The 17,597-nt window shown below is 34.7% G+C and overlaps 1 protein-coding gene and 1 non-coding gene across 12 annotated transcripts in view; one reads left to right on the top strand and one right to left on the bottom strand.

Moving 5' to 3' along the window:
* The window catches only part of Ccdc18 (coiled-coil domain containing 18), a 109,540-nt gene extending 96,807 nt beyond the window's left edge, over nucleotides 1-12,733 (top strand). For all 11 annotated transcript variants that reach the window (XM_047553010.1, XM_047553036.1, XM_047553065.1 and 8 more), the window contains one exon: nucleotides 12,519-12,733. In XM_047553010.1, coding sequence (XP_047408966.1) covers nucleotides 12,519-12,533 — 15 coding nt within the window. In that variant the 3' untranslated portion in view covers nucleotides 12,534-12,733. The remainder of the gene's footprint in view (nucleotides 1-12,518) is intronic.
* LOC124968697 (small nucleolar RNA SNORA9) lies at nucleotides 930-1,057 on the bottom strand. The gene has a single exon (XR_007105820.1). It is a non-coding gene; the product is annotated as a small nucleolar RNA SNORA9 (small nucleolar RNA).
* Nucleotides 12,734-17,597: the final 4,864 nt, after the last annotated feature.

The raw sequence follows: 17,597 nt of genomic DNA, 5'->3' as shown, positions 1-17,597 counted from the left end.
TCAAAATGTGATTTGCAATCATGAAAATACCTGTAATTTTTTTTTTTAGTCTCCTTGGGTTACCCTGCTGAATAGAACTATTGAATGTTTTTATTCCCTGCATGCCTTCAAGAGTTTTTAATCAGCTTTAATTTTGTCTTCTGTTGATACAGAGATAGGAATTGTGAAATATAAAATTAATTCCCTTTAGAAAAATTTGTTCATCAAAGCATAGCAATTTACAATAACTTTTACCAAATTTATTGGCCTTTTTTCCATTTCGTTTATATTATTCTGTGTAGATTGGTAATTGCACTAATTATTTTTATAAGGCATTTTGTATATTACATTTGTTTTGATAGTAGAGTTTTCATTCAGTTGAACTTATGAAGTGAAAAATACAAATGCAAACAAGTCAGTACCACCATTGTCCCTGCCCATTTTCTTAAAGGCTTATGTCTGATAGCTACTCTATCAGTTATACAATGAAAAATGTTGAGCTATGTATAAAAATCCCTTTACCTACTGAACTGCCTAAGATTTGATATCTGCTGTAATAGCTTACAACCTGTCAATAAAGCTAGGATAAGTAAAAGAGAAATTTTTAAAATATAGCTCTATCTCAGTGAAATTTTCCCTGCAAAAGTCTGATAAAATCTAGCATTTAAAACTGTGGTTGTGTTTACTAGATATCATTTATTTAGATATTTAATTTATTCAAAAAACATTTATTTTTTTCTTTTTTTTTCAATTGTCTGAATATTTTTTATACCAAGGATTGAACCCAGCCCTTTTAAAATTTTTTATTATTGTTATTTTTTATTTTGAAATAGGGTCTTGATAAGTTGCTGAGGGCCTTGCTAATTGCCAAGGCTGGCTTTGAACTTGCAGTCCTCCTGCCTCAGCCTCTTGAGCTGCTGGGATTACAGGTGTGAGCCACCTCACCCAGCAGTTGTCTAAACTTTCTATAACCTTGCTCTGAATGGAGCAGGCAAGGCCTCAAACCACTTCAGAACTGTTCTGTTAAGCACTGGAGGAGCAGGGGTCACTTTAGACCCAAGTATGTGAAGACTTGCTATCAATAAATATTTATTGAGTATCTACTATATACCAGGCACTGGGAATATAGAAACAAACAAAAGTGACCAAGTCCTTTCCACATGGCACTTACATTTTAGTGGGGGAGACAGTAAATAAGTAAGTAAATATATGTTGTAATGCCAGGTTTAAAAAAAATTGTTAGGAAGAAAGCCGGTAAGAAATAGAAAGGGAGCCAGGGACAGTAGCACATGCCTATAATCTCAGCAGTTCAGGAGACTGGGACAGGAGGATTGCAGGTTCAAAGCCAGCGTCAACAACTTATTGAGGCCCTCAGCAACTTATCAAGATCCTGTATCAAGATAAATTAAGTGAGTGGGGATGTGACTCAGTGGTTAAATGTCTTTGGGTTCTGGATTTAATCCCTGGTACCAAAAAAAAAAAAAACAAAAAAAAAAAAAACAAAAAAAACAACTTTAGATTTAGCTGAGTGTGATGACACATGCCTGTAAGCGTGGCTGCTCGGAAGGCTGAGGCTGCAGGATTACAAATTCAAGGCCAGCCTGGGTAATTTAGTAAGACTCTGTCTCAAATTTTAGAAGGGGGGCATATAGCTCACTGGTTGGAGCCTTGCCTAACATACGAGGGGTCCTATATCCAGTCCTCAGTACCATAAAAAACAGTGACCAAAAAAAATACAATTAGAGAAGTAGAGGGACTGGTCTTAGGTAAAAGGAGGAAGTTTTTATTGACTGTAGTAGGAAGAAGGGCAATATATGTGTGTATAGAAACACATGGAGTAGAAGGTTTGGTGGTGGGAGAAGAATTTATTGATTGCCTCCTTAGAATGAACAGGGCTATTAGCTAAGTTAGGATAAGGCACTGGAGATTAAAAGCAAGGAAGGTTTATGAAATAGTTAACTTGGAGAGTGGGAAAATATCAGTAGACTAGGAAAGTTTAGAATTACTAGCCAGATAATTTTGTCATGTGGGATCAGCCCTGTAAAATATAGGACCAGATCTGGCATTGTCTGTCCCTATTATATGCCAGAAGCAGGATTTCCCTTTCTCTTCATTACAGGGACAACCAAAGAGTACCCTCATAAATTTCTAGAATATTCCCTATAAGGCAGTGCTATTCCTTTCAAGAACCTCTCCTCTATTCCAGTGACCCTTAGAATCAGGTGTAAGTCTATTTTTGGTAAAAACAGCCTAATTTATGAGGGATAATTTTAATAAGTGTAGTGACAGATTGTGATCATAACAATACATAGCATTTACTATATGTTGGTCACTATTCTAAATACTTAACATAAATGAACTCTTAATCTTTAGAATAGCCCAGTACTAGTACCTGCAATAGTTATTTAGTACAAAGTAATAGTACCTAGTAGGGTTGGAGAGTAGAGAGCACTTGCCTGGCACATGCAGAGCACTGAGTTCCATTTCTAGCAACACACACACACATGCAGAGTACCTAGAAGTTCTTCAATTGTAATGAATACTGACATTGTCCCCATTATACACATGAGTAAACTGAGTTTCTACTCTGTATTATACTGTTTACATTGATTGCATTTATGTTCTCTTCAGTAATCACTGATTACATAGTTTGGTCTTGCAACTGCTTAGTCAATTAAGAATTAGGAGAGTAGAACTTAAAAGTTACTACATAATTGATAGAATGATTATTCTGTAGGTTATTGTAATATACAGATGCATTTAAATATCTTGTCATTTTATGTATTATCAAGGAATTTTACCTATTCCATTATCATGGAAGCTCAGTGCCAAACTAAAATGTTCAAAATACTGTACCAAATTCTTAAAAGAATTAGATTCATAAAATCAGAAGTTAAATTCTGTACTCAATAGTTTTGTTTATTTTGAATGATGTTTTACTGAATTTTAAATGCGTTAACCACAGTCAATACTCATAACTTTAAGCTCACATGGAATACTTACAACTCATGAGCTTCAATCACATTCCCTAGATCAGCTCAATGTTGACTGTGATAGAAGGGACTGGCTCTTTGGGTTGCTCAAAGCACCTTTCATTGTTCCATTTTTGTCATCTCTAGGGCCTATGCTTGACAAATGCTCATCTTGACTTTTCAGTTTTCAAATGACTTCTCCTGGCATATTATACCTTAAGTCTTTTTTTTTTTTTTTTTTTCTTCTGGTACCAAGGATTGAACCCAGGGGCACTTAATCACTGAGACAATTCCCCAGCCCAAATACCTTAGTCTTAATGGGCAAGAGTAATTGAAGACATCTTCTCACTGCTTTTTCTGATGGGATGGTCTCTATTTCTTTCTTCTCTACTTTCACTTTGTCTTTTTTTTTTTTAATGGAAGGTGAGAAAATTCAGAGATAAAACTGCTAAACTGCTATTGTTAAATGAAACTTTGAATTGCTCTACTTTTACTGTTAAACTACCTTCATGGTCATTTACATATATGTTACCTTAGTAAACATATACTACTTGAAATTTTTTTTTAAAATAAGAGATTTTTTAAAAAATTGGAGTGTAGAGCCTTGATCTGCAGACTAGTTTTGATCCTCAACTTATTTTTCCCACCATTAAGTATGACATTACATGATCTCTAATTTACAAGCAAAATTTTAAAACTCTTAAGCTAAGCATGGTGGTGCATGCCTGTAATCCCAGCAGTTTGGGAGGCTGAGGCAGGAGAATTCCAAGTTCAAAGCCAGCCTCATCAATTTGGCAAGACCCTAAGCAACTTAGCAAGACCCTGTTTCTAAATAAAATATAAAGAAGGACTGGGGAATGTGGCTCAGTGGCTAAGCACCGCTAAGGTCAATCCCAGTACCAAAAAACAAAACAAAACAAAAAAAAACCTTTTAAGCCAGATAAACTCTTTAAATGAAATGTGAAGAAACTGAATATGCCAGGCAGATAACAAAAGTAGTTAGTTAATTAGGGATAAATTGTGCCTTATCTTATTCATCTCTTTTCATGACTGCTTATACAAAGGCTCTAGAATAGCCCTGAATTAATCATTAAGAAAAATAAGCAATGATTTCAGGCACCATGGAAAGGGGAGTCCCACAGAATTTTTTGTCATAATTATGATGCTCTTAACTCCTTCATTGCCACGCTTGACTTTTTAAATGATTGTATTTATCTGCTGTGTTCAAATCTGCACTGTTAAAAAATCATTCAGTGACACACCTGTAATCCCATTGGCTCTGCAGGCTGAAGCAGGAGGATCTCGAGTTCAAAGCCAGTTTCAGCAAAAGCATGGTGCTAAGCAACTCAGTGAGACACTGTCTATAAATAAAATACAAAATAGGGTTAGGGATGTGACTCAGTGACCGAGTGCTCCTGAGTTCAATCCCCCGTACCAAAATAAGTAAATAAATAAATAAATAAGTTTGCTTTGAAGTTGTCATGAAATGTTACATTGTTTCCCACACATGGTATAAGTTTCCTTTCTGTCAAAAATCAAATCAGCTTAGTCTAAATAGCATTTAATTCATCATCTGATTGGTGTAAAGAAACCTTAAGCAATGAAAAGGCTGGGATTATTATTGTTGGCCTTTATATAATCAACTGTTCAGAATGCAGACATGCTCCAAAGTACTAGTTGTGGTGGTGTGTGCCTGTGATCCCAGTGGCTTGGGAGGCTGAGGCAGGAGGATGGAGAGTTCAAAGCCAGCTTCAGCAACTCAGCAAGACTCTGTCTCTAAATAAAATATTAAAAAGTGTCGGAGATGTGGCTCAGTGGTTAAGTGCCCTTGGGTTCAATCCCCGGTACCAAAAAAAAAAAAAAAAAATCTGCTGGTACAATGGAAACAATATGGAAATTGGTACATGAGAAGGGCTTAGTTAATGTTAGTTCCCTTTCTTTTATTGTATCCCTAATGCAGATTTTCCAGTGGTTAGTAGTAGTTCCTATATCCTATCTTGGCAATTCTTTTTTTTTTTTTTTTTTAATAATTATAGCATTTATTTAATAATTAAAATAAGCAGTAAATATGTAAATAATTTATTTATTAAATATATAAAATAATTTAAGTAACAAATATTAATAATTAATATTTATTATAACCTAAGAATTAAAAAAAATAACAAAGACTCAATATAATTAAAATAAAAGAAAAGATTTATAAAATGAAACCAAATTACTGGCTTGGAGAAAAGAAGGCTGGAACATAAATTCAAGAACTAGGAAAATTAAAATAAAAATGTGCCCATAATGAAACATGTAAACTGCTACCTAATTGCAACAAGATAAAAAGGGGGGGCAGTAAAAACATACAAAATTTGAAATTAGAATTGAAAAGTATCATAATAGAAAAAAATTAAACAAGTTTTGAGATAATACTTATTTCTATATAAATAAATTTGAAAGAAATTGGATTACTTTTCAGGAGAATGTAAATGTTCAAAATTGATTGTGTTAAAGACAGAAAACCTAAAATAATGGGATAGAACAAACAATCTTTTATTCTATTTATTGTGGAAAAAGTGAAAATTTCCCGAAAGAGATGTCTACCTATTTAGGCCTCAGCTTACACAGTTAAAGAGCATGCTGTGTATATTTTATTTCAGATATATTTAACCATTTTCCTATTGCTGGGCATTTACAACACTAAAAGTCTTTTTAAAATTTTTCAAACAAAAATTGAACCCTCTCAAATTTGAAGGAAAAGAGACTTATACAACTCCTCAAATTGTCCTACAGAACTACAGAAGGAACATTATTAATGTTGGCCAGTATGATATGGGTCTCAAATCCAGTGAAACACAAAAAGAATAATAGAGACGAACTTCACTTATGAAGATCAAAACAAAATCCTGATAAAATAATAGCAGATGGAAACAGTAGCTTATTAAAAGAGAGATGGGACCATAACCAAGTGGGGTACATTCCATGAGTTAAAGGTAGTTTAGCATTTCAATTAGGAAAGTTTTCTTGTACTTTATTATCATTCTTTTTTTTTTTTTTTTAAGCAACAGAAGTTTATTTTCATACACTTCTGGAGGCTGGAAGTTCAAGATCAAGGTGGCAGCAGGGTTGGTTTCTGATGAGGCTTCTATTTTTCTTGTTATTTTTTATTTTCATTTTAATTTATTTTTATTATAAACAAATGGGATACATGTTGTTTCTGTTTGTACATAGAGTAACAGCATACCATTTATGTAATCATACATTTACATAGGTTAATAATGTTTGATTCATTCTGTTATTTTTTACTTCTCCTCCACCCCTCCCACTCCTCTTCTCCCTCTATACAGTCCCTCCTTCCTCTATTCTTGCTCCCCTCCCACCCCCATTATGTGTCATCATCTGCTTATCAGCGAGATCATTTGTCCTTTGTTTTTTTCAGATTGGCTTATCTCAGCATGATATTCTCCAATTTCATCCATTTGCCTGCAAATGCCATAATTTTATTATTCTTTATAGCTGAGTAATATTCCATTGTATATATATACCACAGTTTCTTTATCCATTCATCAATTGAAGGACATCTAGGTTGGTTTCCACAATCTGGCTATTGTGAATTGAGCAGCTGTGAACATTGATGTGGCTGTATCTCTGTAGTATATTGATTTTAAGTCCTTTGGGTACAGGCCAAGGAGTGGAATAGCTGGGTCAAATGGTGGGTCCATTCCAAGTTTTCTAAGGAATCTCCACGCTGTTTTCCAGAGTGGCTGCACTAATTTGCAGCCCCACCAGCAATGTGTGAGTGTACCTTTTTCCCCACATCCTCTCCAACACCTATGGTTGCTTGTATTCTTGATAATGGCCATTCTAATTGGGGTGAGATGGAATCTTAGTGTAGTTTTGATTTGCATTTCTCTAATTACTAAAGATGTTGAACGTTTTTTCATATGTTTGTTGATTGCTTGTAGATCTTCTGTGAAGCGTCTGTTCATATCCTTAGTCCATTTGTTGGTTGGGTTATTTGTATTCTTGGTGTAGAGTTTTTTGAGTTCTTTATATATTCTGGAAATTAGTGCTCTATCTGAAGTATCAGTGGCAAAGATTTTCTCCCACTCTGTAGGCTCTCTCTTCTCATTGCTGATAGTTTCCTTTGCTGAGAGAAAGCTATTTAGTTTGAATCTATCCCAGTTATTGATTCTTGCTTTTATTTCTTGTGCTATGGGAGTCCTGCTAAGGAAGTCTGATCCTAAGCCAACAAGTTGATTTGGACCTCCCTTTTCTTCTATAAGATGCAGGATCTCTGGTCTGATTCCGAGGTCCTTGATCCATTGTGAGTTGATTTTTGTGCAGGGTGAGAGATAGGGGTTTAGTTTCATTCTGTTGCATGTGGATTTCCAGTTTTCCCAGCACCATTTGTTGAAGAGGCTATCTTTTCTCCATTGCATGTTTTTGGCACCTTTGTCTAGTATGAGAAAATTGTATTTATTTGGGTTTGTGTCCATGTCCTCTGTTCTGTAACATTGATCTACCTGTCTATTTTGGTGCCAATACCGTGCCGTTTTTGTTACTATTGCTTTGTAGTATAGTTGAAGTTCTGGTATTGCGATACCCCCTGCTTCGCTCTTCCTGCTAAGGATTGCTTTAGCTATTCTGGGTTTCTTATTCTTCCAGATGAATTTCATGATTGCTTGCTCTATTTCTGTAAGGTACATCATTGGGATTTTAATTGCAATTGCATTGAATCCGTATAGCACTTTTGTAGTATGGCCATTTTGACAATATTAATTCTGCCTACCCAAGAACATGGGAGATCTTTCCATCTTCTAAGGTCTTCCTCAATTTCTTTCTTCAATGTTTTGTAGTTTTCATTGTAGAGATCTTTTACCTCTTTGGTTAGATTGATTCCCAAGTATTTTATTTTTTTGAGGCTATTGCAAATGGAGTTGTTTTCCTCATTTCCCTTTCAGCTGTTTCGTCGCTTGCGTATAAAAATGCTTTCGATTTATGCATGTTGATTTTATAGCCTACTATTTTGCTGAATTCATTGATGAGGTCTAGAAGTTTTCTGGAGGAGTTTTCTCTCTCCTTCTCTTTGTTAGTGTGGCTAAGGGTTTGTCTATTTTGTTTACTTTTTCATAGAACCAACTTTTTGTTTTGTCAATTTTTTGAATTGTTTCTTTCACTTCAATTTCATTGATTTCAGCTCTGATTTTAATTATTTCCTGTCTTCTATTACTTTTGCTGTTATTCTGTTCTTCTTTTTCTAGGCCTTTGAGCTGTAATGTTAGGTCATTTAGTTTTTGACTTTTCATTCTTTTCTGGAATGTGCTCCATGCAATGAATTTTCCTCTTAGTACTGCTTTCATAGTGTCCCAGAGATTTTGATATGTTGTATCGTCATTCTCATTGACCTCTAAGAATTTTTTTATCTCCTCCCTGATGTTTTCTGTTTTCCATGTTTCATTCAATAGCATATTATTTAGTCTCCAGGGGTTGGAGTAATTTCCCTTTTTTATTTTGTCATTGATTTCTACTCTCAGTCCATTATGATCTGATAGAACACAAGGCAGTATCTCTATTTTTTTGCATTTCCTAAGGACTGCTTTGTGGCATAACATATGGTCTATTTTCAAGAAGGTTCCATGTGCTGCTGAGAAGAAAGTGAATCCGCTCGTTGATGGATGGAATATTCTATATATGTCTACTAAGTCTAGGTTATTGATTGTGTTATTGAGTTCTATGGTTTCTTTGGTTGGTTTTTGTTTGGAAGATCTATCTAGTGGTGACAACAGTGCATTAATGTCACCCAGAATTACTGTGTTGTGGTCTATGTGATTCCTGAAATTGAGAAGAATTTGTTTGATGTACAGGAATGCACCATTGTTTGGGGCATAAATATTTACTATCATTATGTCTTCCTGATTTATGGTTCTGTTAAACAGTATGAAATGTCCTTCTTTATCCCTTCTGACTAACTTTGGCTTGAAGTCCACTTTATCTGATATGAGGATGGAAACCCCCGCTTTTTTACTGAGTCCATATGCATGGTAGGTTTTTCCCATCCTTTCACCTTTAGTCTGTGGATGTCATTTTCTATGAGATGAGTCTCTTGCAGGCAGCATATTGTTGGGTCTTTCTTTTTAATCCATTCTGCCAGTCTATGTCTTTTGATTGATGAATTTAGGCCATTAACGTTCAGGGTTATTATTGAGATATGATTTGTATTTCCAGTCATTTGGACTTATTTTTGGTTTTTAAGTTGGCTTGGTTTCTCCTTTGAGTGGTTTTTCTCTAAGGTAGTTCCTCCCTTTGCTGACCTCCATTGTTGTTTTTCATTTCCTCCTCATGGAATATTTTGTTGAGAACATTCTGTAGCGCAGGCTTTCTATTTGTAAATTCTTTTAACTTTTGTTTATCATGGAAGGATTTTATTTCATCTTCAAATCTGAAGGTAAGTTTTGCTGGGTATAGGATTCTTGGTTGGCAACCATGTTCTTTTAGAACTTGAAATATGTTGTTCCAGGCCCTTCTAGCTTTTAGAGTCTGGATTGAGAAGTCTGCTGCTATCGTATTGGTCTCCCCATATATGTAATCTGATGCTTTTCTTTCACAGCCTTCAAAATCCTATCTTTATTTTGAATGTTAGGCATTTTCATTATAATGCCTTGGTGTGGATCTGTTGTGATTTTGTGCATTTGGTGTTCTGTAAACCTCTTGTATTTGATTTTCCATTTCATTCTTCAGGTTTGGGAAATTTTCTGATATTATTTCATTGAATAGGTTGTCCATTCCTTTGGTTTGTATCTCTGTGCCTTCCTCAATCCCAATAAATCTTAAATTTGGTCTTTTCATGATGTCCCATAATTCTTGGAGATTCTGTTCATGATTTCTTACCATCTTCTCTGTTTAGGCAACTTTATTTTCATTATTAAATATTTTGTCTTCATTGTCTGAGGTTCTGTCTTCCAAGTGATCTAGTCTTTTGGTGATGCTTTCCATTGAGTTTTTTATTTGGTTTATTGTTTCCTTCATTTGAAGGATTTCCATTTGTGGTTTTTTTTTTTTTTTTTTGAGACTCTCTATCTCTTTGTTGAAATGATCTTTTGCTTCCTGCAGGTGCTCTTTCAGCTTATTGGTATTATCATTCATTGCCTGCATTTGCTCTCTTATCTCATCCTTTGCTTTGGGAATCATCTTAATCATGTATAATCTGAATTCCTCTTCTGACATTTCTTCTAACATATTGTCATTGAATTCTATTAATATAGAATCTAGATTTGTTTGGATCATTTTCTTCCCTTGTTTTTTCATGTTGTTCATGTATCTTCCCCTCTAGCAATGCAGATCTGGGGTATTGCAGATTTCCCCCTATAGGGGAGATCAATATTAGCAGTGCCCAATTCAGACAAAGAGCCCCTATGAGGACAATAACAAAATTGTCATAATAAACAGAATGAGTTCAAATATTATCTTCAGTAAAACAAACAGATTTGCAATAAGGTCTGGAGGACAAAGAGGATGCAGAGGGATGTAGAGTATGGCTGTTAATGGAATAAGAAAAGAATATACAGATAATAGAAAGGGTGAGGGCTGGGGAGATAGCTCAGTTGGTAGAGTGCTTGTCTTGTATGCCCAAGGCCCTGGGTTCGATCCCCAGCACCGCAAAAAAAAAAAAAAAAAAAAGAAAGGGTGAGAGTGTAATCAAAAGAAATTGGATGTTAGCATGCAAAAAAGGGAGAAAAAGACTCTGAGGGAAGAGGTAAACAATAGGAAAAGAGAGCAAGAAAAATAAAGAAATAAAAACTTAAACTTTTTCAGTAAGGAGAAAAAAGAAAATCTACAGTATAACAGTCATATAGTAATGAAACCTCCCAGTCTTCAGTGGCCTGATGCATGAGAGGTACCTGACAATGGGCTTCAAGTCTCCATCAGGCGTCTCAGGATGGGTTTTGTCCCACCTAAAGATGGGAGCTACAGCTTCCAGGATTATTCAAGATGGCCGCTCTGGCTTCTAAATGTGTTGGCAAATGGGGAGCTGCAGCTCAGGGTGTGGACGTGGTCAGCTGGAGGTCCTGGAGGTGGGGTGCGGTTGGTCTGGCAGGGGTCCTGGAGGTCGGGCATGTTTGGTGTGGTTGCGGGATCCTGGAGGCCAGTTGCAATCAGTTGGTCTGGGATCCTGGTGATAGGGTGCAGTCAGTTGGTCTGGGGGTCCTGGTGGCAGGGAGCATTCAGTCGATGTGAGGGACCCAGAGGCAGGGAATGATTGGTCAGGCTGAGGGCTTCTGGAGACGGGGCTTAGTCAGTCTGGCCAGGGGTCCTATGGGGCCTGGCTGTTGTCTCAAAATGGCGGCAGCCACGTGTAATCAAACCTGCATGTACTGTAACAGTGAACTTCCAGGCAACAGCAGGCAGCTGGTGCTCCAACTGGTGGTCGGCGATCAGTTTGCTGACTGTTGTCGGACGATCGGGAGGTGAACATTGTGCGTTGGGTGATGGATAGGTGTAAGGCAGGGGCTGGGCAGGTGAAAGGCAGGCAAATGGCAGATGATAGGCGCCTGACAGTGAGCAATGTGCACTCAAAAAAGGTGTCAATATGCTGGCAGACTGCAGGTGATCACAGCAGACAAATGGGGTAAACATCAGGGGATCGATAAGCAGCCAAAACTGCCTCACTGAGAAACAGATATCCTCTGCTTGAAACCTGAGTTACGGAGCGACAAGGAACAAGGAACGCAGCCTCCCTCTAGTCCGCCATCTTGGATCTCCTATCTTGGCAATTCTGTTCACAATAAAGACTATAACACAGAGTCTAACATATAGCTAAGACTCTAACAGAGATTCTAACTCTGACAGAAGCTCAGAACATAAAAAGTTACACAATATTGAACACAATTTCAGAGAGCTCAGAGACTTCATGTTAAGAACTATTCTAATAATGTTTGAGATTAGAACAGTAAATGTTTATTAGGAATTTATAAAAGTATTATTTATATTCATTTTATTCCAAAAAGGGATTGTACATAATTTACAAGATATGGTATATATGAAAAGTTAGAAATGAAAAAATCAGCTATAGGGAAAAAATGAGATGGAGCAGGAATATAGGGAAATACCTAGATACATGGTAGTATTTCAAATTCATAGCCCAGGTAAAGTCTAAGATATGACAAGAAGTTTTGACCTGTATTTTTAAAATCTCCTTTTCCTCTCTCTTCCAACTTCTCTTTGTTGCGTGTACAAACATGTCTTATGTCTTTTTCTTTTTATGCTTAAGGTTTTTTTTTCTTTTTCATGTGCCCTCGAACTATAAGAGGACACTGATGTCTACATCTGTTATTTTTATATCCCTTGTTTTCAGTTTTTAAATCAGTTTAGTTTAACCTGAGCTCCACCTACTCCTCCAGAATTACTTGCTTTCTGTATCCATGTAGTCCATTATTGACTTTTTCTGATTCATATTTTTCAGTTGACTAAATATTTCCCATTCTTACTTTAAGTTATGTTTCTGATTATGATAGTGTACTTTTAGTGCTAAATCAATATAAGAATATTTCACATATTAATCTTTTTTTTTTATTACTCTAGGGAGAAAATTTGTAATTAAAAGAAGATGTCATGATGAAAAAAATGGAATTGTTGGTACTGTGCTGTGTTTCCTTATTATATGTAGCTCATATTGCATAGAAGCTGTTATTTATTGCTTTTGAATAAATTTTATATTTTAATTTTTTAAAGAAAGCCCTTTCTTTTAAAACTTAATTACATTTTTAGATAAAATCCATTCATTTATTATTTTTGGCTTAAACTTACTACTTTCCTTGTCTTTGTTTTTTATGAAAAGATCATTGTTAAAATATGAATAAGTATTTACATTTTTAATCATACTACCATATTATTTGCTATTTTTCTAGTAATACTTAATTTTTAAAGTTAGTAATATGAATTTAGAAGTCATTCTGTGACAGGTTCATAATTATATAATAATGGGAACTTGTTGAATGTTTACTATTTATCAGGAATTAATCTAGGCGCTTTACATTTAAACTCATTTAATCCTCATTACAACCCTATGAAATAGATTATTATTTTTGTTTTATAGGTAGTATCAAGAGATGAACTTTGAGTTAGTGACTTTATTTATACATGGTTAGTTCTATGGTAAAATAAAAATAGTGCAACACAAGTAAGACATGTTTAATCCTTCATATTTAAAAGTCTCTCAAGAGTCTTGATGTCTTTATACCAGATACTGAATTTGTAAATGAATATAAATGTATCCTTAAAAAGTTGTATGGGATTAATAATTTCTAAGAATTAAACATTTGTAACCATTAGGATATTGATAGACTATTTGAATGAAACTAATTTAAAATTTGTAATTATTTGTCAGAAGTAGAATAAAGTTTTATCTTTTTGCTACTATTTACTAGTGTGTTGATCCTAAAAGTCAAGTTGCTGATTCAGTTTTCTCAGCTAGCACTTTTTATTTCCCTTTCTGCCCTGTGCCTTGTTAGGTCTTATTCCAGGACTACTCAGCATTAATTAATAGAGTTACAATGTATATCTGATACCTTTATAAATTATAATTTCCAATCTGAGTTGGACTCTTAATTCTTGGAAGACATTGTACGTTCAGATTTTTTTCTTCCATCTTATCTCCAAAGGTCTGTTTACCTTTAGCTTCTTTCTCTGACTTCTTTCATATACTTTAGCCCCATTCCTTTGGCACCTTCCATTCATATAAACATGTTTAAATCCTTTCCTGGCCTAAAGTAAACAAGCAGAAAAGCAAAACAAAACAAAATGTACTACCTACCAATCAAAAAAATTCTGCCTCTCTATATTGCATATTCTTATTTGTTCCTTTTCACATTCCACTTGATAGTTGCCTCTCTTATTTATCACCATTTTTAAATTCATCACCATATTTTTGTAGAGGAAAAAACAGATACAGAAAGATTTATCTTCTCATAGTCATATATCTCATAGCATCTAAGATTTGAACCAAATATATTTGCCTTTTACTTTTCTGAACATTCCTTCTCAGTATCTCAGTATTTTTGTCTTCTGCCTTTAAAATATTGGGATGCCTTAGATTTCTGCCTGTACCTCTCTTCTTAAGGTATATGCCCTTTCTGGATAATCTCATCCACTTCTGTTGCTTCATTAAGAATCTTTATGGTAATAACTCCCAGATCTGTATCTCCATCTTTGCCTTAAAACAGATCTTACTTTTTGTTGTTAACCCAACAATTCCCTTTATGTCCTGTAGTTGTAGTTGTTTTGTTTTTGTCCTTAGAGGGTTGGGCAGTGGTACTGGGGGTTGAACCCATGTCCTTGTGCATGCTAAGCTTGTGTTCTAACACTGCACTATACCCTTAAATCCCTATAGATATTTTTTTTAAAAAGAAAAATTTAAATTCATTTTTCCTCAAAATTTACTTTTCCTGCTTTTTTATTTCCATTTTTGTTTAGTTGGTTTTCTTATGTTGTATCATTTTTCACTCATTCTTGCCATCAAAGATCATAATGATGGCTATCAGATCACTCTTTTCCCTTTCTGCAACGTGTAGAGAAACTACTCTGGTTCAGCCATTTATACCTGTGGCTATGTCAGGATCTTGTTTTCATGTACTTCATCTCTGAAATCTTATATTTCAGTATTCCCATTTATTATTTGACAATTTCTTATACTTTCAGTTCTCTCACTCCCTAATCCTTGTTAATGTTTTTCTACATTATTAATAATTATTTTCATTTATGTTTTTCTCCAACATAGATTCCCGGTATAGAGGTAACTTACAAATTGTTTAAGAATATAGACTTTGGAAAGATAAACTTAGGTTTCTAATTACGATGAAATGATTGGTAGTAGTCTTGCCCTCATCTCCTACGTAATTAAAAAACTAGACAAAATATGCAGAAACTCTTTCCATACATTGGATTACAGGAAGCACAAGAATATAATCCTTGAAAGAAAGGAAATAGTTACAGTTAGCCCCATTATTTGCCTAGACTTCCCCCTTAAAACTATTAATATCATGCTGATCTAAGTAGGCATATATCAAAGTTCAGTGTTGCTACAGTGGCTAGAATTTTTGAGGCAGGATACCAGAGATAAGGACTCTTTTCAGAAAGGGGAGCCAAAGACTGAGGTTTTCCCTCAACTCTTTTGCAAAGAGCAACCCCAACATAAAGTGGGGGGAAAATTTGCAAGACTGGCCACTATGTAGCTGAGTAGAAAGGAAATTACCAGAAATTGCATAGCTATGGAAAATGTTGGAGTTCTGGTCTAGCCACAGAAGAGGGTACTTGCTAAGTACCTCAACATGCAGTTGAAACATCATAAATGCCAAATTTTAGAAATAAACTCAAGCCATTGAGTTAAGGTCACACCATTGAACTAAATCAAAACCAAAATAGATTCACCCTATCGAAGGATAAACCCAAACCTGAAAGGATTAAGAGGATTTGCCATAATTTGACTCAGTACCATTTAAAGGAAGGCAAAATAATAATTTTTAAAAATTCAGAATCACTATTATGTGTCAGTCTAATTCCAGGATGCAATATTTACCTAACACAGGAAAAATATTACCCATAACCTAAAGAAAAGACAGTCAATAGAAATCAACCCTCATGACCCAGATGTTAGAATTAGCCAATAACATAATGTAACTACCGTAAATATTTTTGAGAGGTGCAAGAAAAAAAAAATGGGCATACTGAATGAGCAAATGGAGAGTCGTCTTTGCAGACAAATAGAAACTATAAAATAATCAGGGCTGGGGATGTAGCTCAGTTGGTAGAGTGCTTGCCTTGCAAGCACAAGGCCCTGAGTTCAATACCCAGCACCACAAAAAAAAAAAAAAAAAAAAAAAAAAAAATCAAATGAAAATTCTATAACCAAAAAAGTATGATATCTCAAATTATAAAATCTCTAGTATGAGCTTGAAGTTTGGAGATGATATAAAAGCCAGATGAAGACAGTTTAATAGAAAATCTCTCTTGTGAAGAACAAAGGGAAAATGACTGAATAGATATGAAAAGAGCATCTAAGACCTGTGGGACAAGATGAGAAGATAGGGAAGAAAAAAAAATGTTTTAGAGTTATGGCTGAAAATATGGTGAAAAATTATAACCAGTAGATCTGAGTTCAGTGAACCATAAGTAGGATAAATAAAAAGAAAATCCTAGGCATATAGTAATGAAAATCCTGCAAACCAAAAATAAAAAGAATATCTTAAAAGCAGACAGAGAAAAAAAGCCTCAGGTTGGGAAACGGTGATCCAAATAAGGCTGATTTCTAATCAGAAACAGTGAGACACACTTTAAATATAAAGACACCAATAGACTGAAAGTAAAAAGAATGGAAATAGATATACTAGGCAAACAATAAGAAAGCTTCAGGGTCATCTAATATTGAACAAAGTAGACCTCAAAAAAAATTTAAAAAAGTAGTGCCAGAGATAAGGTTGTTTCAGCCTCTAATCCCACTCACTTGGGAGACTGAGGCAGGAGGATCATAAGAGACCCTGTCTCAAAAAAGGGGGATTGGGTGGACCTGGGGATGTGGTTCAGTGGTTAAGTATCCTGGGTTCAATCCCCATTACCCAAAAGAACAAACAAAAAAGTTGTTTCATAATGGTAAGAGGGTACATTCCATAGGAAGACCTACTCCTAATTGGGCGTATACCAAATTACAGACTTCAGAACACATGAAATAAAAACTAATAGAACTAAAGGGAGAAATGGAAAAATCCACAATCATAGTGGGAGAGTTCAGCCTCCATTTGTCAGTAATTAAAAGAATAAAAAACACCAAAAAATTAGTAAAAGTACAGAAGATTTGAACAACATTGACAGCCAACTCAACTAACATTTAAAAAAATATACTCAACAACTACAAAATACACATTTCTTTTCAAGTGCACCTGGAATATTGAGAAACCATGTGCTGGCCCACAATTTAAGTCACTTTAAATTTCAAAAGACAAATCATCTTGCTGTTATCTGACCACAGTGTAATTAAAGTATATATTAATAACAATATATCTAAAAAAAAACTTCAAATATTAAACAACCCTGCTGTATAATCTTCATGTCAAAGAATGTATAAAGATTTTAAATTGTTTTTAATTGATTGGTAATACAGACACAACAGTTAAATTTCTGAGATGCAGTACAAGTAGTTTTTAAAGGGAAATTTATGACTTTAAATGCTTACATCAGTTAAGAAAAAAGGCTTAAAATCAGTTATATAATTTTCTACCCTAAGAAAATTAGCAAGAAACTAGCCATAAAGAACAAGTTAAACCTAAACCAAACAGAAAGAAGGAAAAAAGCAGAGGTTAAGAACAGAGGTTGATAATAGAGAACACAAAATAATGATAAATTTGATAAACCTCTGACAAGGCTAATCAAGACAGAGAATATTAATTACAAAAATTTAAAATGAAAGAGGGGTATGACTATAGGTCCTACAGACATTTAAAAGTATGATTAGGGAATACTAAATACATCTATACCATTAAATTTGATGGATGAAATGAAATAATTCCTTGAACAATACAACTTAAAAGAACTAATACAGATGAACTAAAACATCTTAATAAGCTTTTATCTGCAGAACAAGTTGTATTTTCAGTTATACCTATAACAGTT

This window comes from Sciurus carolinensis, chromosome 1, assembly GCF_902686445.1.
Source record: "Sciurus carolinensis chromosome 1, mSciCar1.2, whole genome shotgun sequence".
Taxonomy (NCBI): Eukaryota; Metazoa; Chordata; class Mammalia; order Rodentia; family Sciuridae; genus Sciurus; species Sciurus carolinensis.
Note: the sequence above shows the minus strand (reverse complement) of the source record. Positions and strands in the feature narration are given on the sequence as shown.